The 24,591-nt window shown below is 36.8% G+C and overlaps 1 protein-coding gene across 1 annotated transcript in view; it reads left to right on the top strand.

The window, feature by feature from the left end:
• Positions 1 to 7,169: 7,169 nt before the first annotated feature.
• Positions 7,170 to 24,591, top strand: part of LOC310638847 (triggering receptor expressed on myeloid cells 2-like) — a gene marked incomplete at its 5' end in the record, with an annotated part of 36,829 nt that continues 19,407 nt past the window's right edge. Inside the window, one exon of the mRNA XM_083360208.1 lies at positions 7,170 to 7,218. Coding sequence (XP_083216334.1) covers positions 7,170 to 7,218 — 49 coding nt within the window. The remainder of the gene's footprint in view (positions 7,219 to 24,591) is intronic.

Below are 24,591 nucleotides of genomic sequence, written 5' to 3' on the forward strand. Positions count from 1 at the left end.
TTTAGGTAATTCTAAGACTTCTTCAGGTATTATCAGAAATAATACATGGAAAGCAGATAAGAACAGATTCTGTGGCCTCCATAGATCTCCAACTTCCTTGTGTAGGAGATTATCTGCTGTATTGCTGTAGCCAGGTTTGACTCACTTTGGGCCATCTTCCCATCTAGAGCAGGGGTGTCAAACTGCCAACCCGTGGGCCAGATGAGTCATGCAGAAGCCATGCCCACCCCATTGCCGGCAATGGAAAAACAGTCCCGATACATCATGCAACGTCACGCGACATCATGAGTTTGACATGTCTGCTCTAGAGGATTATAATATCTTCTACACCAATGAGCACAGGATTTATATCACTTCAATAATGTTTAGGTGACACTAAAAGACCCCATTAGTGGCCAATGGAGAAATGAAACTAGTCTAGGAAATGGTCAAGACTACGAATTTTGTTCAGTGAGGTTCCTAATGACATAGCATTGCTGTCGTCAACTTGATAAACATCAAAAATAAGCTGAAATTTCATAGATTTCAGCAATCCTGCAAGTTCTCATGCAAGAATACTGAAAACTTGCAATTTTTTTTGAAAAAAATGTTTTAAATCAGATTTTGTCCGTTTATGTTTTTAAAATCATCATTATTTAAGTTCTTAATTTATTTTCTTAATGTAGAGAAAATATTTGCCCATTCTAAATGCATAATCTGGTTGATTAACAACATCACACAGACATATCTCAATTCACAAATGCAAAGTAAATTAAAAATCTATGATGCCAGCTAGGGTTTTCACAAATCATTCATCTGTGGATGACCTGTGTTGCCAATCTTTGTGTACATTCAGATGAACACATAGAAAGGTTGAAAAAGTAAGGGATGCTGAAGTATGTACATTTCAATCTCCTCTCCACAACTTCCCTTTAAAAAAAACAACTATTAATTTTTTAATTAGTGCAACATTTTACCTCATGAATATTTATTTTGAGGTGCTTTTAATTTGAACATTTTATTATAATCTGCCTTAAAAGACCAATATTTGTGCTCATGCAAAGTATAAATGTTTCAGATAAATCAAAATTAGTGCTGCCTCCCAAATTATCACCTTTCATCAGTCCAAATGTGACAGCAAACAAATCTCCCAAGCAATGACAATCTGTTTTTATTTACAGTATTGCAAAGAGTAATGAAACTTATCCTGCAAAATCTAGAGTAAGTCCAAGATCTAACCGCTGAATTATTAATGGTATCCAAAACCAAAGACTAAATTCTTTTTCCTAAAACAAGCAATACCCATATTCTAGTGAAGGAATATGTGCTCACATCTAATCAGGCTATGATGTTTTAGATATGACACATTGCTTGTTGAAATATGTATTATTTGACCATCCTTTCTGTAAATGAAGCTTCACTGGTGCAGAAATAAAGCACCCCAAAATGCAGTTCAAAGCTAAGATTCAGAACAGGACAATCTTATTTTTCTTTACACAACTGATCTCCATTGTAGGTGTGTACTACACTGCTAGAATCAAAGGTATTTGTAATTCTCTCTTTGGTTCACTTGAAGATCAGTTTGTCTGGGCGATGAATTTTGCACACTTGAGCTTCTCCAAAATATGCCATGCTTTCTTTACCTTTTCTCCTTACTTTTCCTTATGTGTTTTTTTTTCTTCGTCTGCCACTGCCTGGAGTTCCTCACAGTAACCATCCACCTCCTTCCCAAACAAAATCCTCTCAGAAGCACTGATGTGTTTCCGAGCCCAGGTACGAAACCACAGTTGCGATGTTACAGATAACATACGGAGGATGTAATTCCTCTCAGCAAGTGCAGCAGCCATAAAAGGCTAAAATGGATTCCTGTGGATTAGAAATAAAACACAAAAAGGGTCCTGTTCTCTTGCTTTCCCCACCCTATTGCTTCCCTCTAGTTAAAAAAAAACAACTTGGAAATGCAAAGACCTTTACAAAGAAAAAAGAAAAAAATCACAGACTTAAAAGAAAAATAAAATACGTTCCAGGAAAAGGACTGCTGCTAAGAAAACTAAAACCAGAAAATGTTTAAAGATGTTTTAATGACTTAAACACAGAGCCGGGATTGTATCTAAAAATTTCCACGTTTGTGGGAGGAGGGAAGTAAATTCAATATTAAATATCCCCTTGCCACCAGTATTACTGCTGCATTTTCCCCCTTATTTAAGCTGTGTATTATGAACGTATATGGTTTTAGTAACATTTGACATTTACCTGTATATTCCCATCCTAAAAAAGACATTCAGCTGCAGATCTTTCTGACACTGACCAAGGGGTCCAAAGAATTGTTAACAAGATGCTAATAGGTTTTTACACTCACAATTAGTCCTCATTTAGAAAGAGATTACTGGAACCTCCTTCCTAACTGGAGATAAACCTGACTCACACAATCAGGTTTGCTTCCTTTAGATTACTCCACAGAGAGACAACCATCACTGTCATGTTGAAGAAGTCTGGTTCTTGTCCAGTTTTTACATCCTTGGGTGAGTTAAACTGCATCAATCCTCAGATCTCCAGTCATCCAACGAAACATATTCATGCCATCTTGTGCTGCAGAAGTATTCTGTTATTAAGCCCAAATTCTACCTTTTCATGGAAGAGAATATGGGTTAATGAAATAATGGAGTAAGAAAAGGGTTGATAACTGTCTGCACTAGATGCTGCCTTCTGTGCATTCCCAGAGGGGAGAGTTATTTTAGTAAAACAGTTTTGTTCCATGCCTGAAAGATTACTACTTCAGATCCAGAAAGTTTACATGCAAACATGTATGATAGGGGGGGAAAGACCTGTATAGTTAAATCTACAGTGTATAAGACTGACCTCAAAATCCCCTCCCCATTATTTTGAACAAATACTAGATCAAAAAACAAATCAGAATCTGATTTCATCTGTCCTCCTCTTTCCCACCCTAATTAATCCCATATGGCAACCTTCTACCTCAAAGGACCATAGGATGAGGCCCTAGAATAAAAACAGAGCCTCTTTCCAAGGACTTGCCAAACAGTGCATTTTTTTAATCTGACAGATGTGGAAAATTTAATCTGATCGATAGGGGAAATTATTCCATGACTGGAGAAGAGAGTCATATTAATTGTATTTAATTCAATTCTGAATGAAATCAAATCAAATTTAGACTTTTGTCTTGGCTCTTCTCACTGCTTTTTACAGTACAGCCTCCTTATGCTTCTCTGGCCAAGTAGGACCTCATTTTGTGGGGAAAATTGTATCTCCCTCTCATACAACTTTACTTCAGAGTAGCACTAAAATTTATGGCATGAAGATTATGTTGTCTAACAAAAAACAATTCAGCAACAGCTTCCAGCCAGGTAACTCCTAAAGCCAAATGAATATCAGCAAAAAGATACCATCTGATGTTTGCCTTTCAAATATCATGATTTACTCATACCTTGCAACAATGGATAATTTTCTAGAAAACTGAATTAGCACTTCAAGGAATACAAATACATATTTGAAAAAAAGTAACAATGCTTATTTAAGGAATGTCTGAGGAGTTCATCAGTCATCCAGGTAATAGTTATCTAAAGGATGCTTTTTCACGAAGCAACTGGACTCTCTTGTTTTTCTCTGAAGACGTTTCGCTTCTCACCCAAGAAGCTGAAGAAGAGCTGAAGTAGCTTCTTGCATGAGAAGTGAAACATCTTCAAAGAAAAAACAAGAAAGTCCAGTTGCCTCGTGAAAAAGCACCCTTGGGTTTATTTAAGGAATGTTCCTCTACGTAGAACTAAAAGAACACATAACATTTGCAATGGGATTGATTAAAAAAAAGTTTCAAACTTGGAATATAGTTTTCTTCATTTTTCCAGTAAAAAATGCTAAAAGTGTGAAGGTGTTGATCCTACTTCTCTAGAGCAGGAATCTCTTTGTTTTCTTGGGCTTAGTTTTACCAATGAACCTAAGAAGTCAGTTTAACAATATAAATGCCACAAGCACTGCAAAACCATAATTATCTTTACTTTTACCTGCTTTTTCTGATGGGGAGAAAAGCACCATTGTTCCAAAGACCAGCCTTATTTCCTTTGTTCTCTTAGCCTCCTTCACCTGAAATGAAATAATTGTTCAAAAAAATGAAGTTTTTCCCATCCTCATACATTTGTCTGACCCTGTAAGCCTTTTTCCCCCTCTTACTTTTGAGTAGCCCCACTAAATTCAGTATTTCTGAATAGGCATGTATAGGATTGTGCTATCAAAGAATACTATCTGTTCATTCCTCCTTATTCATAATTTCATCCTTGTATCAATGGCTTAGCTCCTCTTAATAGGTGTTTCCTAAAGCAAAATTGTATTTTAAGATTTTGTACACAGATTCAGATATCTGTATTCAGATAATGTTTATCATGAAATGTGGATGAAGAAGTGATGTGAAACAAAATGTCATAATCAGGGATGACTCATAGATTGAATGTTGAAAATTTTATTTTATAAATTCTGCTAAAGAACTAATAGGAAGTGAAATGGAGAAAATATTTTGCTAGTCATGTTGAGCTTCTATGTACTGCTTCCATGAACTTAAAATCAGGGTTCTTTCTAAAGTATATTTCAATTCTTTACTCAAATTAAAGAGTACTTAAACTTTTCATCCCAGTTTGAGAAGGCAAAATTAGCACTGCTTCTATTAATAGCAGGAAGAAGCCCAATTTACATTCATGGAGTATTGGCAAACTTTAATATGGTCACAAGGATTCCTATACAAAACTGAAAAATATAAAATACGGGGTTTTTTTCCTCCTTACCTCTTAAATCAGATCGATCATTCATTCATTCATTCATTCATTCATTCATTCATTCATTTTCTATAGCCTTCCATCTCAATCAGTATTTTACAGTATACTGTATATTACAACATACAGTCAGTATATTGCAGTGTACAGTGTACAGTAGATTACAATTAAGCCACTAAAATATTTTAAAGCAATAAAAACAGCAAATGATATATTAAATCTGCTTCTGAAAAGATAAGAATGTCTGTCACTGCCTCCATCTACAGTATGTAGAAGACAATTAAGATACCAGGGTTTTTCAAATAGTTTTCCTGCCAGTGAAACACGTATAAAAAGTAGTTAATGTATTCCATCTATTGGAAGCAATGATGAAGCAACTTTTATAGAACAAATTAAAATATTAAAAAGAAAATAAAAGCAGGAGATTCTTGAATAGACCGAATGCCCTCATCCACATGCTTCATTGTGATTGACAGATGACACTGACATTCCTAGAGAAACTAGAGGTGTGTCTAGTCGTTTCCTTCATTTCCTGTCTTAAGTTGTATTGTTTTCTTTCCTTGGAGTGTGTAGGGTTTGCTGACATTACAGTATACAAATGTTACAAGATCCATAGAAAAATAGCTATGTGCAAAATTGTGTGTAAAATAGATGGATTTATACTGTATATACGAATGCATTGCAGTTTCTGGATACTGTTTCAATTTCCTGGATTTTTGTTCAAAAGATGTAACTAACTTCTTCAAACATCAATATAGTTGTTCTTTGGTCATTGGGGTGATGTTTCATTTCCATTCTCCTCAGATTAAATTTTGAAATGTGAATCTGTGATGAAGACAAGGAGGTTGTTCAACAAATGTACCATGGATGTGTGTGTAAATGTGTCTTTTTTGTGTGTCCATATAAACACACATAAATACACACCTCATGTATACATATACATACATATGTATACACACATTTAATTGTCCTAAAACAATTAAACTACTTGCACTTTTAGTATACACACATGCATGCACACACACGCACATAAAAAATGGAAGCAAGAGGTTTTGCATAGGTTAATAAGCCAATCAATTGCCTAACTGGATATGTGCACAGAGGAAAGTTGGTGAGGGTCTTTAATTCCAGCTTTTAATAAACAAAAGGCTCTCTAGTCATAATAAAATGTGTTTTACGCTCCAAGGAGGAGGGTGGAGGGGGCAACTGGCTGGGTATCACTGGCTTCTGAGCCCAAACAATGAGGTTAAGAAACATAACTGTAACGCATTAGTAAATTGACAATGAAATTGCAGTTACTTCACTGGCTCTTTATTAAATAAACACAGCCTGAAATGGACCTGTCTGCCCCGAAGGTATTTGTATAGGGTTCATATTACTAACTCAACACTGCTGCTAAGACGCACTCTTCAGCATTGCATATCCTGGCAGGCAAACACATTCCAGAAGAGTCCCTGCAAGATGGAGTAGACCTCACTTTTCCCTTGTCACTTTTTCCTTTGCATTTTGACCTTAGATTTTACAGCCTTTGGCTGCTACTTCAGCACCATCTCTCCAGATTTTCATTCCTTCAGAGAGCTGAAAAGAAAAGTTGATACAGAATCACATATGCCAGCAGCACCTTCCAAGACCACCGCACAAATGAAAGCCTGTGTGTGTGTGCGCACGTGTGCACAAACACACACACACAAACACACACACACACACACACACATCTTTCCTTGCCTATAACTAAAGAAAAATATCTTCATCACAGCTTTTTTACACAGTCTTTGCACCACCACAGCCAACACATGACATTGCCAGATTTAATTTCCCACACAAGAATCATTTACATATGCAAGTGCATGTCATGGCCAAACATGTACCCTTCATATCTGACATGGAAAAGTCACAATCTACAAATATTTTAAGAGCCAAAATAGATAGGTTGGTGAAAATTACTTTCTTTTTTAATAAAAAGAAGCAATTTAAAAATCAGAAAGTCTGATTTACTTTAATAATATAATATAGTAATAGTAATATTATTAAGAATTGCACTATTCTCACCCAGTTTAGCATTTTAGTTAGTTTGTTTATTTTTAAAAAAGACACAATGTAAGGTTGCTCCTTTTTTTCCTCAGATAGGCTTTCAAGTGGAAATTACAATTATTAATACAATGGGGTATGCAAGAAAGATCAAACTAAATGATCTAGGGACAGTGTTTGGAGACTTTTAGCTTACAGGAAAAATGGATAAAATTTACCCAGTATACAGAAAACAGAGTAGAATTATTTTCCTTCCTCTTAATATTAGAACCTGTAGCTCTCCAGTGAAACAGAATGGCAGAAATTTTGAGACAGATTTTTAAAAAAGTACTTCTTCCCACAGTACATAAACAATTACTGCATTTGTTTCCACAAGTGGTAGTGATGACTTCCAATGTAGACTATATTAAGAGAGTATCCAACCAATATACAGGTATGTGGAAAATATCAGTGGGCATTAGTTACAAGAGTTATATATTATTGCTAATATCAGAAGCAATATGATTTTCAATACCATTTAGAGAGGAATAACCAGGAAGAGTGCTGGTGTCTCATTCATTGACTTTTCATGGACATCTGGTTTGCCAGATGACGAAGCAGAATGCTAGTTGGATCAACTAGATCAGGGGTGACAAACTGGCATTCTGCGGGCCAGATGTGTCACACGCAGGCCACACCCACCCTGGCTCCCCTAAGGCAAAAAATGTTGTGATACGTCACGATATGTCACATGACGTGACCGAATTTGACATCCGTGAAGTAGATCAATCTGCAATCACAACCAGTAGGACTCTTTTTATTTCCTTACATTAAACACCTACCTCACCAACTGATTTTTTCCAATCAAACTCAGAGGAGTGTCCCACTTTAGAGCTGCTTTAAAAACAGGCACAGTTTTTTCCTATATTATATTGTTTTTCCTTTATTTCCACTGTTAAACCAAACTCCCACTAATATTTATACGCATGGCACCAGCTCCATCATTTTATTTTGTGCACATACTATAATCAGTCCTTATAAAAACAGTCACCTTCATATATGTGTGCATATCCACAACCCAAGATATTTGTTCCCATGCATGAGCACAAATTAAACCAGTCCTCAAACGTAACTAACCAAAACATGACCATCACAAGTCAGCTTTCCTGTACCAAAATGAATCAGCAGATTGAAAGTCTGGGTCTGGAGGCCCTATCACGATTGTGTAGATGAAACAATATTTTTTTTAATTTGTAAATGTTGGAAAGATTTTGTAATTCTTGAGATCATTTTTGCTGAAACCTGGCCCTTTTTTTAAAGTTCTGAGATACAGGTAATTCTTGCTCAGCAATCACAGTTGGGACCAGCAACTTGGTTGTTAAGCAGAGCAATTGCAAAAGTTATAAACTGAGGATTGGTCTCAAAGTTACTTTTTTCCACTGCTGTAACTGCAAGTGATGATTAAGTTGCTAAACAAAGACTATCTGTAGGTGAGCATATGATGTCATAATACATGAACAAAAACAACATTACTTGCACTCCATTCTGATGGCCAATCATTAGACCACTGCAATGGTTGCTCTTAAAAATGGTTCAGAACCTATAAAATAAATAACTGGCATAATTGCATTTGGGATTGATTATGTACTGCTATGCTTTGTCAGCTGTGACAATTCCCAGGACATCGTTGGATCCAGTTGATCTGAAAGGTAGTCTTCTTTCATATCTGCCTATGCATACTGTACAATCAGGGGATGTTCTGAAGGAGTTCCTCAAGTAAGGATGGAGATTTTTCAGCAATGGCACATTGATCTTCTTTGGGAAGTTTGCTTAGCACCAACTTTGTGGGCATGAAAAAAGAACTCTTGGTTCATGCAGACTTCCCATTTTAAAATGAAATTGAAGAATCTGGAGATTGCTGGGTTTTGTACCTTCTTGCAGTTAGGCTTTCTTTGATTGTATGATATAACAAGAGAGCACATTCAATATAATAAGCTTTATTACAAACTAAGACCAGATTTTATTAGCAGATTTCTGAACTGTGGCTTTAGAACTGGGTGTATCTGGAAACAGGTGGCAGGAGAGATTTGCTACATGATGTTTGATAACAGTGTCTTATTTCATTTATTACATATTGTAGAATATTATAGTATATCTAACTCCTGTCAATGAACCTTATTTTTTCCAAAACCACTTCACTGATAACTAGCACAATAATGACAGGTTTGCAACTCAAAAACCAAGCTCAGAGAATTCCAACAATGCAATATTATATCAGTCTCTGTGATAGAAAGATTATACGTGTATCAAAAATAATTAACAAGCGATTAACAAATAATTTCATCTGTCTCCTTGTTTGTTAAAAATTTTATCTAAACCTTCAGTATTTCTAGCACTGTGACAGTTAATAATTAACTGTAAGTAGCTAAAATATAATCAATGCATTAAAATAACGTGGTATAAAGCAAAGCAATATTTGGCATGAAGCATTTCCAGTTGCAAATTCTGGGTCTTTAGACTGAGTTGTTCCTAAGGCAAAGAATGGGCAGTGAAACCCAAGGGTGCCAAAAGGGGTTGAATTATTGTTCAGGGAATCTATTCAAACAGAGACAGGACTGCTGCCTTTGAGGGATGATTTCATCTGGAGCTCTGTAGCCAGCAGGGATCCAAAATGCCCCACCACCACCACACTTCTACCTCTAGGACACTGTGGTTCTATGAAAGTTTATACAAACGGGAATGCTATCAAAGCATTGTAGTGGAAAGATATTTTTAAGAGAAAGGTCTGTTGATCTAAATCTGTACAGGGAGTCTTTGACTTACGACCACAATTGAGCCCAAAATTTCTGTTATTTATTAAGTGAAACGTTTGTTAAGTACATTTTGCCCAACTTTATGACCTTCTTTGCCACCATTTTTAAGTGAATCACTGTTAGTAACACGATTGTTAAGTGAACCTGGCTTCCCCATTGACTTTGCTTGTTGGAAGGTCTCAGAAGGTGATCAAATGGACCTTGTGACACAGCAACAGTCAGTAGTATGAACCAGTTGCCAAGGATCTGAATTTTGATCACATGATCGCGGGAATGCTACAAAGGTCGTAAGTGTGAAAAATGTTCGTAAGCCACTTTTTTCAGTGCCATTGTAACTTTGAATGGTCACTAACTGAGCTGTTGTATGTTGAGGACTACCTGTATTACTCTTCTGTCCAGAAGAAAGAATAAGCTATTAAGACAGCTTTCATCAATGGAGCATCTTCCAGAAGTGAGGGATTACAATGCTTATAAATACCCAGCCAACAAGTTAGCTGAGAATAAATTCATTTGACATCAGTTCCCTCCATGTCATGTGGGATGAATATGTTTGACAGCAGCTCCCTCCCATAATTCTCAGCCAGAATATTTGCTGAAAAAGTAATGTTTCCAACTCCCATCATACCCAATTGGCTGAAATGATTAGAGTTGTCCAATAGAGCTGGAAGGCACCAATTGGACAAAGGCTGCTTTAACTCAGTAAAAGCACAAGATTTTACAATGACAAGAGTTTTATTTTGTTTTTTAATAGAGCAATTAAATTGGATTGGATAGTTGGGTAGTTGGATTCTCTGCTTTCTGTTTTTCTGACATTGCCTATTTCTCTGGCATTTGCTTGACATCTGAAAGGAAAAGCTCTGTGCAATTTTGGAATTAAACTCCACCTTTTAACTCATTTTGATGTTTGCCCAAAGGGCTTACCAACAAAAAGGCAGGGAATTTGCTGGGTGTGCAGCCTATAATAACCAACAGTGCAACACATTAATTCATTTGGTATTTGTTTATTTATAATTAAATGACATATTTTCTTCCCAACCCTAACCAATGTCAACCTTTTCAGGAGCTAAAAAGACAAACATTTTTTGTATGTAAGGAAAGAGAGAAAGATTGCGTGCCTTTATCCAAGATATATTAATACATTGCATTTTAGGAATCGTTTTAAAGTAATGGTCAACTGCCTGTCTCCATACAAATTTCTCTCTAGAATCAAATTATAATCCATATCCAGATGAGCATGTGTTTCTTCTCCACCATCTGATTTTAAATGAAATGACACAGGCTTGTCCCTATTCAAAATCTTCAAAACTCTTTGTACAGTATTATTGCCAACTGCAATAATTGATTATTGATTACATGCCACCAAATCAGCACTGACCACATAGATTCTCCAGGATGATCTGTCCCCAATCTGGCTCTTCAGATCTTCCAACGGCATACTCATCACCACTGTAAATGAGTTTGATTTCGGGTTGATGCGGTCACCCTTTTCCTCTCTTTTCTTCCACCTTTCCAAGCATCAGAGATTTTTCAAGAGAACTAATGTGCCCAAAAGAGAATAGAACTCTCAATTGATTTGTTCTATGTTTGTTTGTTTTTTCTTGTATCTATTGTATTCTCATGAGTCTTCATTAACAGTAAACATTCCTCAAAGACAAACTTTTTGCTTCTACAGGAGTCACAGGGAAAACGATTTCCATCAAAGTTCTGATAGAACTTTGCAACTGTAGACATCTCATAACATCTGAATATCTTTTTTCTGCTGCCTTTCCGTATGCAGATTATTTATTGATTAGTGAATCCTTTACTGATGATGGTCAGACTTTAGAAGTAGAAACTATCACCACTTCAGTGTCTTATTGTTAATTCTATAGTTGGTTGCTGTAACTATTGTTATTAGTTTAGGTTTTTTTATTTTTAATCTTTTAAAAATCTTTTCCATTGTGCTTCATGACTTTCATGACTAGAGCTTGTAGGTCATTTGCATTTGCAGATATAATAATAATACAGGACTAGATGCACATAGTCCTCGTTTAGCAACTGTTTGAAGTTACAGTGTGATAAAAAAAAGTAACTTTACAACCAATCTTTGCATTTATAACTTTCACAGGTCTGTAAAGTCAAGGAAATCTGAAGTTAAGATCATTAGAACAGTCACAGTTAGCATCTGCTTTGCTTAACAACTAAGCTTATTTTTTATTATTTTATTTAAAACATTGAGATAGCTGCCCATCTTGCACCAAACTCTGAGCATGTCACAACAACAGCAAAAGATAAAATGACATCTATGTACAATATTAAAATCACAAGTATTAAAACCAAAACCAAAACTGAACACAATCAAGTTCCATAGCTAAATTTTCACATGCAGCCTACAACTAGTTCATCTGATCAACCTCACACTATCCCAGCCTTGAGGGGAAAGCCAGGTTGTAAGTGCTTTTTTGAAGGATAAAAGGGTGGAGGTCTGCTGAACTTCAAGAGTTGCCAGCCTCAATTGTGATTTCTAAATAAGGACTACTTGTATTGATGTTTCTTCTTTCAGTTTTAAAAACTTGCTCATTTTCTTCCAGTCTAGCCTTCCTCAATATATGTTCAGCATATAGCTTGAATAAACAAGGAAACTGCAATAAAAAAACAATTATTTATTTACTTGTGGAAGTTTTTAGAATAGTTGTTACAAAAGCAAGAGTAGGGCTATTTCTCTCTCTCTCTCATGCACACTTACACACACAATGCTTCTTCTAACATGCTGTTCTCTATCACATGACATATGGGAAATCTGTTGACTGTGTGGAACCTTTGGAAAATGTTAATGTACAATCTGTGATTTCCAAGAAGCTCTTTCCATATTGTTTACTCATCCAGTTGCCTTCCTCGATACAATGTGTTTCTGCTACTCCATAAAACAATGGTTTGAAAAACTAATTAAAGCATGGTTTAGATGATTCTCTCCCTGCCCATTCCTTCCTACCCTAATCACATCCCTGTTAGTCTGTCAATTAAAAAGTTAGACAATGGAATACTACCTCTACTTATTGCCAGTGCTAAAACCAATGCCAACAACATCCAACATCCCCAGTAACTGGTCTTGTGGCCAGAATGTTGGCCATCCAACCTCCAATTAATACTCAATTTCTATGCTTGCTCTACCAAGAGTCCTGGTTTTATACTGGTGAAATGATTGAGAGGGTTCTGTTCCTTTGTCCGTAATAATATGGATGTAGTAATAACAATATGGATATAATGATATCCATAATATGATTTTAATTTAAACACCCTGAGGTCATTAAGAATCTGATTTTACTAACTTATCTTTTTGACTGGAATAAAACATGATATGTTTAACCAACAGGTGGAGCCATATAGGTCTGCCATTTTTATTTATCTTGAGCAAAATCTTAACAGAAACTGACACATGGCCCAGAAGTAATAAGACATAAAGTATCAGACTCAGTAGATGCACACAAGATTGCTCATCTTTGCATGTACTGCCTGATGAGTCAGAGTATAGAGCATCAGTATAAAAATATATAGAAAAAAATATGTTACTGGAAATCACTGCAATGCCTTTTTCATTTTAAAACAATGATTTCTAGTGAAATTTTATTAGACACTCTAATATTGCAATTTTTTACATGTTTACATTTAGTCTAGGCAGACCCCATTTTAACCTGAGTTTAATAATTTCCAAACCTAACAGAATTCATGGTGTTCAATGTAAGAGCTTCGTCCTGCAACTGCATACACTTCTGAGGGTAATCAGTGTAGGTTATAGAATCAGAGTGTCTGGCTCTTCCCCCTTTTGTGCATGCACTTTACATACATATAAAACCTGGAAATAGCTCAGGTAGTGAACAATCACATGAGCAGGGTTTACACAATCCATTCCGTATCCCCTAAATCTTACTATCTTCAGTGCATGGTAGTGGGGCTTCCACATGTCCCTGGACATTTTTTCATCTGGTACTAGTCTGAATGCCATGCAAACAAGCATGCATGTATAGATGCATATGTGTATATAAAGTACATACATATGTAATATAACTATAGTAATCCCTCCATACAAGCAGGAATTGTGAATATAAATACATTTAATGCTTAGGTTATGTAGTGTCTGGGATATAAGAGGAGGATTTTGTCCATCCCTATATTGTATATGAACATGCATGTTAGGCCATTTAGTCATTCTTGTTGTATCAGAAAATATTTATTATGTGTACTTATATGTTTGAACTAAGTCTTGTTATAAAACAGAAATAATTGCAAATGTGAACACAGATGTACTGATATCAATTCCTCTGAACTAGAATTCATCTCATAATATCCTATTTTCCAATGCTATTACACAACTAAAATACTTAAATGGGATCTTACAACAAAAGAAAAGAAATAATCCTGTAAAAACCCTCTTACTTAATATGAAATACTTTTCATAGATAACTGTAACTGGAAATAATTCCTAAATATTTTCTCTTAAAAATACACATTATTGTAACAACATCAGCCTTTTAAGGGTTTTGTGCATTCTAAGCTGCTCTTCTGTGGCATAACAACACACAAATCCCCATATAAACCAAGTTTCCACAGATGACCACTTCAGACAAGAAAGGCCAAAAAAATCCTTTTCGCCCTCCCTGTTGTAATCAGACAGACAGACAGACAGACAGACAGACACACACACACACACACACACACACACACACACACCTCCAACTTGAAAACTGAAGAGTTCTACACTTTGCTTGCTTTTAATGTGCTAATGTTGTCACTGTTTTCCAATTTCTGCTGCAATAACAAGTTCCTGGGGAGAATGAAACAAAAGTGTTATTTGTTTTTTTTTCCTCCCATTGTTATTGTGACTTTTTCCAAGCTGACTCAAGGCAGACTTTGCTACTTATCCCTCATGCCTGACCTCACTGTTGTGCTGTCTGTGCTAGGCCCATGTGAGGTGATGGAAAACATTTTCATTTTCATTTATCAGGTGCTGCTGCTGCTGCTGAGGCTGGCCACGCTCGCCTTTCACTGTCAGCCAATATTGTAAACACACAGGCACATTCCAAACATTTATTCCACAGGAAATATCCCATCTGCTATTACAAGAAATGGGGACGAGGGTTGAGGGGGAGAGAAAGAAGGAGCATTTGGGGAGGTACAGGATAACTGTATTAAAACATAAACTGGACCCTAAAAAGAATAAAAATCTGTCATGACAGAAGTTTGAACTACAGTTTCACTTCGAAGGAGGATGATCATGACCAATTTTCCTTCTGGACTTTTTCACTTTCATCTTTCCTGTTGATTGTAATGACATTAGTTTCTCTTTTTGGCTGCATCTTCACCAATCTTAAAAAAAATCTTAGACGTAAGAATTTAATTTTAAGACAAAAAAAGTGACAAGACTGAAGACTCTCTTATGTAGAGAGCCTTAGCCAGTTAAAACCAGTGAAGGTCACATAAGGAGGAGGATGCCAGAACTGCCTCTAAAGTGGGTTCCTAAAGTCAGTATTTTAGCACAGGGCAGTGTAGGAGGACAGTGCACACACACACACACACACACACACAGAGAGAGAGAGAGAGAGAGAGAGAGAGAGAGAGAGAGAGAGAGAGAGAGAGAGAGAGAGAGAGAGAATATTTTTGGGAATATAAAAAAGCAGAATATATTTCCCCAAAGGAATAATGAAAAATCTTAGGCAAAGAAAGTCTCCCTCCCCCAAGCAGAAACCAAACCGGCCAGCTTTTAGAAATGCAGATTTGGTGATTCATTCAGGAAGACTAGAGCCAGGAAGCTTGAAGCTGATGAGATTAGGAAGACAAAGACCCCTAAAATCTATATACTCCACCCAAACTCTAAAGATATGACCTTTAGGACATAATAGGATTAATCCACCAATACCAAAAAGGACGTGCTCAAAACCTCAGGTTAAAGTACATGCCACAGGAACATGAAGAACAACTCCAAACACAAAAGCCCAAGAAGGTATTTAAAAAACCTACCACTTCTAGCAACATGTGGGCAGCTGCTCCAGAGCCTCATGTCTTGTGATTCTGCTCTTCAATAAACTACAACCTTCTTTCTAAAACAGTCTGCATTTTGTTTATTCCCAGCTTGGACTGGACCCTGATGAAGATTTTTTATTCAACAATAGGTTTGACCACGGGTCTGACTAGGGGTGTGAAAACATACTTTCAAAATAGGTGGGGGTCCAGATGTTATTTTTAGCCAAAGCAGAAAGATTCTGAGTTTCCCCCACCTTTGTATTCAAATGTCAAGCCATGTGATGCAATGTGAAAGTTAGAGCTGAAGTAAACTTTTTCATGTTTAATATTCAGAGGATCTGACTCAAGTTGGCTACAGCTATAAAAGACTCAGATTGGCTACAGCCATCCAAGGTTATAGCTGGAATCTGTCAAAACTAAGTTTGCTCCTTTTAATCATGGAAAGACTGTTTCCTCAGCACACACGCTCGCTCTCTCCTTTCTTCAATAGAAGGTGTAAACACCTGCAAATGTCTCTGACTTCAAGGAGTAGCTGCAGGTGTCCCTCAGCTCTATGCTGCTGCCAGAGTAACCAAGTAAGCTGTCAGCATCAATACATCTCTTAACTGTCATCAGATGAGTAACCATCCAAAAGAAAGTCAAAATTAATTCTTAATTTGGTGAAAACCTTCTTGGGCCACAATTACAATTGACACAGATCAAATATTTTTTAAAACAAAAACAGTCCACATTTATAGGTTTAGCAATTGATCTTTCCCCTACCCCACCAAAAAAGCAGCCAACTGCCTTAAGAACAATTTTTAATATGCAGGGATTGGGAAGTGAAAAAATTTGCAGCATGAAAATAAACATTCACTTATTCATGTTTCCAGACCATGCTAGTGTTAAAATCATAGATGTAGGGACAGATTCAGAAATTGGCAAGATAGACTAGTGATTTCTTTCAGGATCATAAGTGGAATGAAACCAGGTTTGATCTCCTGTTATTCATAAGAGCCTCAATTCCTTAGTTCGGAAAAGAAATTCCTTGAAACATATTCTGTTTGGATTTTCAATATTGTCAGTTTTGAATGTTGGAGGATCAGGGAGCGGGTAGTAAATTAATTATTTATAATGTTAAAATGTATCAGTAAAAGATAAGGATGTCTCCGAGACAAACATTAAAAAATGAGATATAAAAAGATGTTTTAAGTCATACCTCAACTCTCTCAGGTTGGTTTTCTGCAAAATTTCACTTCATCTTTACAAACCTTGCTCAGGCAAAATAGTAATTACATCAAGTAGCTTAGTTACACTTCCATGAGCCATGTAAGGTAAGGACTTTTCAAATCATGTACTGAATCATTTCACCCATGTCTGGAATACAGCCAACTCTGGCAGTTGTTCAGCAGTATTCATTATACATAAATAGAAGTGAAGTTTACTGTGCAGAATTGAAATTTCATGGTGAGGCTGGAATAGAAGTAAAATTGCCTAATCTGAAATGAAGTGGAATCACTTGGATAGCTAACAGTCAGTGCTGCAAACGTGTCAATAAATCATGAGATTTGACTCTATAGATCAAATCTTGCTTTGTATTTGACCTAGGAACAGTAATTCAGATTCATTCCAGAAAAAGTGAGAACAAATCCTGGCACAAATGCTGCAGTTAGGTAATTTTAGACTCTAGATTTAATAATAGTACTGGGGAATGGGGAGGAGCATTGGTAGTAGTAGAAATAGAAATAATTCATTTCACTAGCTTTGTTAAGTGCTTTTTGGAAGGATAACTCACTATGTTTGGCAATCCCCTTCCCCCAATTAATTTTGCACTGGGTCTGAAATTTTGTTCCAGAGTCCTGTCTTGATGGCGCCACTGTACTTCAATGAACTGCTACTAGTATGGATGGTGACAAATGGTTCCCTATGTTATCTATCAAAGAACATTATTCTGCTGTTCAGCCCTCTGCTGAATGGGTGCTACACGGGAAGGAAAAATATAGAAGTGCTAGGAAAATAAATGAAGTAGAATAGAGGTAATGGTGGGGGCAAAAATGTCAAGACGGTAGTTGTGACTGCATGATTGAAGCCCCACCTCTTTTCTCTGTGCATCATGGGACAAATTGGTGGGTGGTGTAGCTTTCCTTATGCATTTGAGGCCATTTTGATTTTTTTGACCAAAGACGATAGACTGTTTATGAAAATCTACAATTGAGACAAGACAATAATTTGATAAAAGCCCTGCTTTGGAAGCAGACAAAATAATAAAACTAGAAATGCAAGATTTGGGTCCAAATTATCATTGCAATAATATTGGTGTATATGAGGAATAATTAGAGTTTACTTAAATAAAATAGCACTACTATGAAAAAGTTATTAAAGCAGGAAATGAGAATGAAGAATATGAGTCAAACCTGGGAAATAAAAAGGGATAGGAAGAAGATTTAGATTTTAGGTCAAGGAAGGATTAAGATACTACTTCTTAACAAAAATATTCCTGTTCCACTGCTAAAAATGAAGAGCACTATACCTGTTACATTGATTTTTCAAGAGAAATGGTTTAGACTATCTTTTAATTGTGTTGCAAATATTTTTTTGAACTCTGAAGACTTCAAATGGATCAAATGGATCTTCTATGAACCTGAAAAAATCACTTCCCTAAAATGCTGAATCCATCTTTCCAGTCATTTTGATATAATAGATATACATTCTACAAATTTTTATATTTTTCACTTTTTTCTTTGATGATAATTTTTTAAAATAAGCATGTCTGTTTAGCCCTTTCTTCTCTCATAATTTCTCCACTCGACTGTACTTCTTTAACTGCTGTTCTATCCATAAGAAAAAAATATATACCAGATCTATCTTTCTTTCTCTGAAATAAGAAAATATAGCGGTATAGATATATGGTAGAAGTGGGGAAAACTTAGCATGAGCTCCAGTAGTTAACAGGTCCTGATGGTGATAGGTTCCAAAGTTGTTATCAACTGGGTGAATTGGCTGCATCATTTTCATTTCTCACAAAGTCCTGAAGAGAATGGACAGGCATCAAAACAAATGTGGGTTCAGCTGGGGCAAATAAGTCCTGTAATAAAAGTATGCCACCTATGTGGTCTGATTGAATGGTTTTAGAACATGTCACAGTTGATCTCCTAAGATGGCTACCACTGTGGACATGCTCCGTCAGAAACCACTAATCAAAAGGCAAAATGTTAAGGTTCTTCTCTGTTACTGCCTCTGTCTCTCTGGGATGTTTGCTACTTCACGAGCAATTTTTTGTCTTCTTCTGGGAAGGTGAGTTAACTCCTCAGCAAAGCACAAGACCACCCACCGAGAATGCCTACATGATCTATCTGGGCATCAGAGACATTCCTGCAAATAAATATGATTGTGAAGGCTGGCACTTTGTTTTGAAGTATGATGATAGCTTTCAATTCATTTATTTTTAATTCAAATACTGTAATCTAAAATAAACATTCAAATTAGGTAAGTCAGGTAGTCAGGTGGTGCCAATGGGGGTTGTCTCCTGTCCTACGGGTTGTCTAAGGATGCCAAATGCTAATTGGATAAGAAGCAAATCTGAATCTATTCTTCCACACACACACCCCAGCCCCGGATGTACAGTAACCTTTAGTATAGCTCTCTTTTAAAAAATCTAAGAAAGCATAAGGTTGTGTTATGATAACTGCTACAAAATTGGAATCATGAGGATATCTGCTAAGAGAAAACATGAAGAAAATAAGTATATTTCTCCCCTTGCTCTTTATTACCATTGCACCCCAGGAATGGATCGAATTTCAGAACCTCTTTCAGCAAAAAAAATAATCATAATCCATTTCATGAAGTTTGTGGCAAGTGCAAAATGTTTGTGCACAGCTCTGGAAAGGAGTGGATTATATCTATATTACACAAAGACCACCTAAATTATGGTACAATTAAACATGGATATATTTAAAGGGAAATCATTTGATATCTCAACTTATGATGTCATTTATATTAATGTATACACCCAAGAATTATCTTATTCATTTCAACTACAAAATTATGCACTTATGCATCGATGCTGGTTTTTAGACTAGTGATTGCAGTATAATCAAAATAGTTGTGGTCTGAACCTCAGTTACTTGGCCAAAACATTAGTTCACAAGCTTTATTATACAAATATTTCCCAGACATTCATATCAGCCCAATTATGACAATAGAATTCTTCCAAGACAATAAAAAGTCAAACTTATTTTACATTGTATTTAACACCTCAGGCATTTAATGGATAAAAGTCAACATTCTGCAGCTTCATGTCGATATAGAATGGAAGGCAAATACTGTACATTTCATAGATACAACTTCTACAAAATGTTTAATGGCAAATTAAGTAATTTCCATTCATCATTCCTTAAAAATGCATGGAGGATTTCAATGGAATGTAAGGAATAATGAGCATAAAAACATACAGAGCCTATATTTGAGCCTCCTAAGGATCCATATTTATGTATCTTAGGGGCAGACATACAAACTTTCACCAAATAAACACTATGTAATTATAGGTATTTTGACCCTAAGACAACCCATGGTGAAGAGTGCTAAGCATTTGGCCTTTTTCACAAGTCAAATATGATTCAAGCTTTGTTTTCTGGATGCCCTATTGGATAAATATTTAACAGGCACAACATATAAAACCAGAAAATCATTTCATTAAGATTATCAACTATGTCATGTGAAAAGAGAAGGAAGAAAGGAATGCTTGGTGGATTGTGTGGGATCTAACTTCAGCTCCAACCTGTAACATGGGAACCATTGTTTCTCAGAGTAACCTAATGCAAAGGAGGAGATTCTTCTGAATGTTAATAGCTGAATAGCAAAGCTGATTTGATTGCTCAGATAAGGAAACAAAAATGCATGTGCAACTTTTCTAACTATTGAAAATAAAGAATGCCCTCTTTCCCATCTGATTACTCTCAGTTTCTCTCCTCATTCCATTTCTTTTCCTTTCCCTTAAATAATCTAAACAAACATAGGCAATGAAAATGTTTATAGGGGCCATTTGAAATCAGCGTAAAATCTAATCCATCAGTTAAAACAATAATGAGATTGGGTTTGATTGACAAGCATGAGACCAAGGCCCTTTAGCCCAAAGCACCCCCAAGTTAAGCATCATATATGTTTATTTTTTTAAAAAAAACAACTAAAAGATTTCTGCTCATCTGCGACCCCTTGCTCTTTTCTACAGTGGCCATGTGACAAAATGAAGATGTTAGGGATGACTGCTCATTTTCCCTCTAACCAAACTTTCTTGAAGGCTAATGAAAGCGACAGGAGTACCAGTGATACTGCCTGGTAAGTGAGGAAAAGTACCAGAAGAGAGGGACAAATTGGTGGGTGGGAGTAGAAATTGGAGCACCCTGAAGTTTTTACCCAGCAGCGTATTTTACACTGGGCCCCTTCAACCCAAGTCCTGTGTCTGAGCTGAAGACGAAAGGATGAAATCATTTTAATTGACTTTAAGCAAGATTTTATGTCTATGATCCTCAGACTAAACCTAGAATAATTCCTTCTTTGCATACTTACTTATAACCCTCTGTTCAAGCTTGAAAGGATTTCCATCAGAGCAGCTAATAATTAAAAACATCTGCTAACCAATCTTTCCGTCTCGCAACTTCTGCCAGAATATAGATCAGCAAATTGCTCCCTTCTCAGCTCTCTGGATCTTGTGCTGCTCTGAATTCTGACATACAGTGGAGATCATGAGATGTTATGTATGACTGATAGTGTCGTTGGCAACAGGCATGTTTATGAGCCTTGGGAAAGGGAAATAGAAGGGAAGGGACATGGGTCCTACACTTCCTCTCACCCCAAGATAACAGAGCTGATAGATCCTTGGGACTCTAGAATAGATATTATAGAGACCAGGCAGGGATATGATTTACCCACAATGTAATGAAAACTGACAGTTTATTCTTGGAATAAATTGGAAATCAGTTGGAACAGTTGGAAATCTTCCCCTTCTTCACCAAACCAGGCACACTATGCTTTTTAACAATAGGATCAACTGGATTCAACTGGACAACTATAAGAATGTTTAGGTTTCTTCTTGAGGAGGCCCAGTGCTCAAAACAACAGGGACTATAGACACGTTATTCATCAAAGTAACGAAACCAATCCTGTTCATGAAAAACAAAATTTAGTGTTCTAGTCCCAAATTCATTGACCAAAGTCACCCATTATTTTCAGTAATATGAATATTATTAATACTGTTAATATTCCTTTTTGTTGGATGTCTTCCATGTGTCATCCTCATAAGACCCGCATTTAATTTTGTAATTTGTATTTATTTTAATTTTGTGTATTTTCCTTTTTTCCCTATCACCTAAGTTAATTTGGTTTTCTTTCAATAATGTTGTATTTTGGCTGAAACTAAAACAGAAAAGGAGGAGGTAAGATGAACACCATATGGCAAAGCAGATTTTTAGGAGATCCCAGGAAGCAAAACATTTTGCCATGGTTTTATTGCAAGAAAAGGGAAAAAAAATCCACATAACTTGTGCTCTGAAAACTTACCTTTTCTTTAATTATATGGATAGCATTTCAAGCATTCCTGGTGTGTTTTTTAGCATATTGAAAATACCCATTTAAAACATTTTTAAATCACCACAATAGAACATTTATTTAGTATAAAGTAAATCTTATAAAAATTCAATTGCAAAGTAGTTAAGGTATTTGAATTTAAAAAAAATAGAGAAGAATCCCAAGAAAGAAAGTATTTGATGGCTAATAATCTCATTTCAATATAATAGGACCTTTCTTTTGCAAAGAGCAAGACAGGTTAAAAGATATAATTATGACTCTGCAAACTCTCCCAAGTGCTGGAAGATCATCTGACAGTTCTGATCCCGGGCTCAGCTCTCAAAGGGGAAAAAGTCTTTGTCTAGTTACGGAGTTAAAGAGACAGGATCCCTATTCCGTTCTCTGCCTACATTGCAATTTAACTGTCAAAAAAATCCAAGCGGCAAAATTGTCTTATTCCAATACCGCATAAGAAAATGATTGGGGAGTGGGGGAGAGGGTTGGAGGGCTTGCAACTGACCTGTCAAAACCTCCCTGTTTAAAAATGTATAATATATTTTAATTTTTTTTTGTAGGAGATACTGAAAGGTTAAAGATGTGCCAAAAGAAGTAGGACAATTTCTTTCCCTCTCGCCGAAGCGTTTCAAAACAATTAAAAAGCGAGAGAGAGAGAGAGAGAGAGAGAGAGAGAGAGAGAACGGGTTTGGAATTAAGGATCACCCATGTACAATTTCCCAAAGAAAAGAAAAGAAAGAAAGAAAGAAAGAAAGAAAGAAAGAAAGAAAGAAAGAAAGAAGAAAGAAAGAAAGAAAGAAAGAAAGAAAGAAAGAAAGAAAGAAGAAAGAAAGAAAGAAAGAAAGAAAGAAAGAAAGAAAGAAAGAAAGAAAGAAAGAAAGAAAGAAAGAAAGAAAGAAAGAAAGAAAGAAAGAAAGAAAGAAAGAAAGAAAGAAAGAAAGAAAGAAAGAAAGAAAGACGGTAGAATCGCATTAAGTCCGCTTTTCTAAATAGTGAAGTGGGGGGGGGGGAGAGAGAGAGACTTTTCAGGGGAAGAAGACACTTAAAGACACGGGAATAGTGTTTTCATTGTCAGCATCTGCAGTAAGGGCGCACAGGGAACCGGGAAAGACGCTCGGGCCAAACGCCGTACGAAAGCGACAGCCCTTGTCAGCAGCCAGCTCCGGCAGGTGGGGTCGTCCCGAAATGGTTTTTCTTCCCACCTCCATCCCTCCAATATTTCCCGGACCACCTCACACACACACACACACACACCTACACGCGCACACACACAAATGATCCCTGTGGGTCTGCGCCTTTTTCTTTTTGTGGAAAACATTTCAAATGGCAAAAAGGGGAAGCGGGGACGATCTGCTAAAAAAAAAAAAGCGGTGTCGAAAGAGGACGGGCGCTTTCCAAATCCTCTTTCCTTCTCGCTGTCTCTCGCCTTCCCTTCCCTTCAGCCCAAGAAGCCGAATAAAACGCTCTCCCTTCGGTCTGAGAGCCAGCGAAAGGGCAAATCCGTGGCCCTAAGCCCGAAGGACGAGGAGAGAGGGGAGAAAGGCGGGCGCGACAGCGGATCGGTGTGGGAATCCAAGCGCTAAAAGCGCGGAAGGCACCGCTATTGTCTGCCTCCCCGATCCGGCTGGAAAAAGTCCTCTTTAGCACGCAGCCCTTCTGGGACTTTGGAGGCCTCGGCGTTTTTCTACATCTGAGTCGGGACCGGGACGAGAAGGATCTGATTTTGTTTTAGTTTGATGAGGTGACTGACTCCTTGAACAGTTTTGCGCCGGGATTTGGGAGGGGGCGAAGGGGGTGTGTGGAAATAACAGAAAATCCCGGGAACAGAAAATAAAGAGTGAAATAATCAGGCAGGGCGTTCCTAAGGAGTAAGTTGGGCTGCCTCTCTTTTTTTTTTCCAGCTGACACAAGCTTTTCTTCTTCCACTTTCCAATAATATGGCTCCTGCTAAACGGCCGGCAGGAGCAAAACTTCTAACAGCCTGATTTTTATTTTTATTTTATTTATTTTTTCTATGTCACTTCAGGGCATGTAGAGCGGCATTTCGGATGGTTGTGGCCAGCTCATCATACCCCTTTGGGTTACTAGGGCGTTCTGTGGCAATTTATCCAGTTAGCCCCATTTTATTGCCGGTGTGAATCAGGATGTAAAAACCAAAACCACACCAGGGGAAAACACAATGTCTGTTAAGTGCACTGGATTGATTTGCGTGCTTTCCCTTGCCTACTAATGCTGATTTCGGCTGTACAGTATTTCAAGACAGACGTTCACAACTGATGCTGGATTTTTTTTCCCCTTAAAATTTGGCATCTTCGTTAACTTAAATCCATTTTTGCATATTTTTCTACTCTGCTGTGCACCTATGCCACGTATAACTACGTTAGACATTACTTTTGTGCGTATTTAATGCAAAAGTTGCTTCTCTGACCCTTCTGCGCCAATCTGCAGATAAACTTTAAGAA

Source organism: Vipera ursinii (genome assembly GCF_947247035.1).
Source record: "Vipera ursinii genome assembly, chromosome: 3".
Lineage (NCBI taxonomy): Eukaryota > Metazoa > Chordata > Lepidosauria > Squamata > Viperidae > Vipera > Vipera ursinii.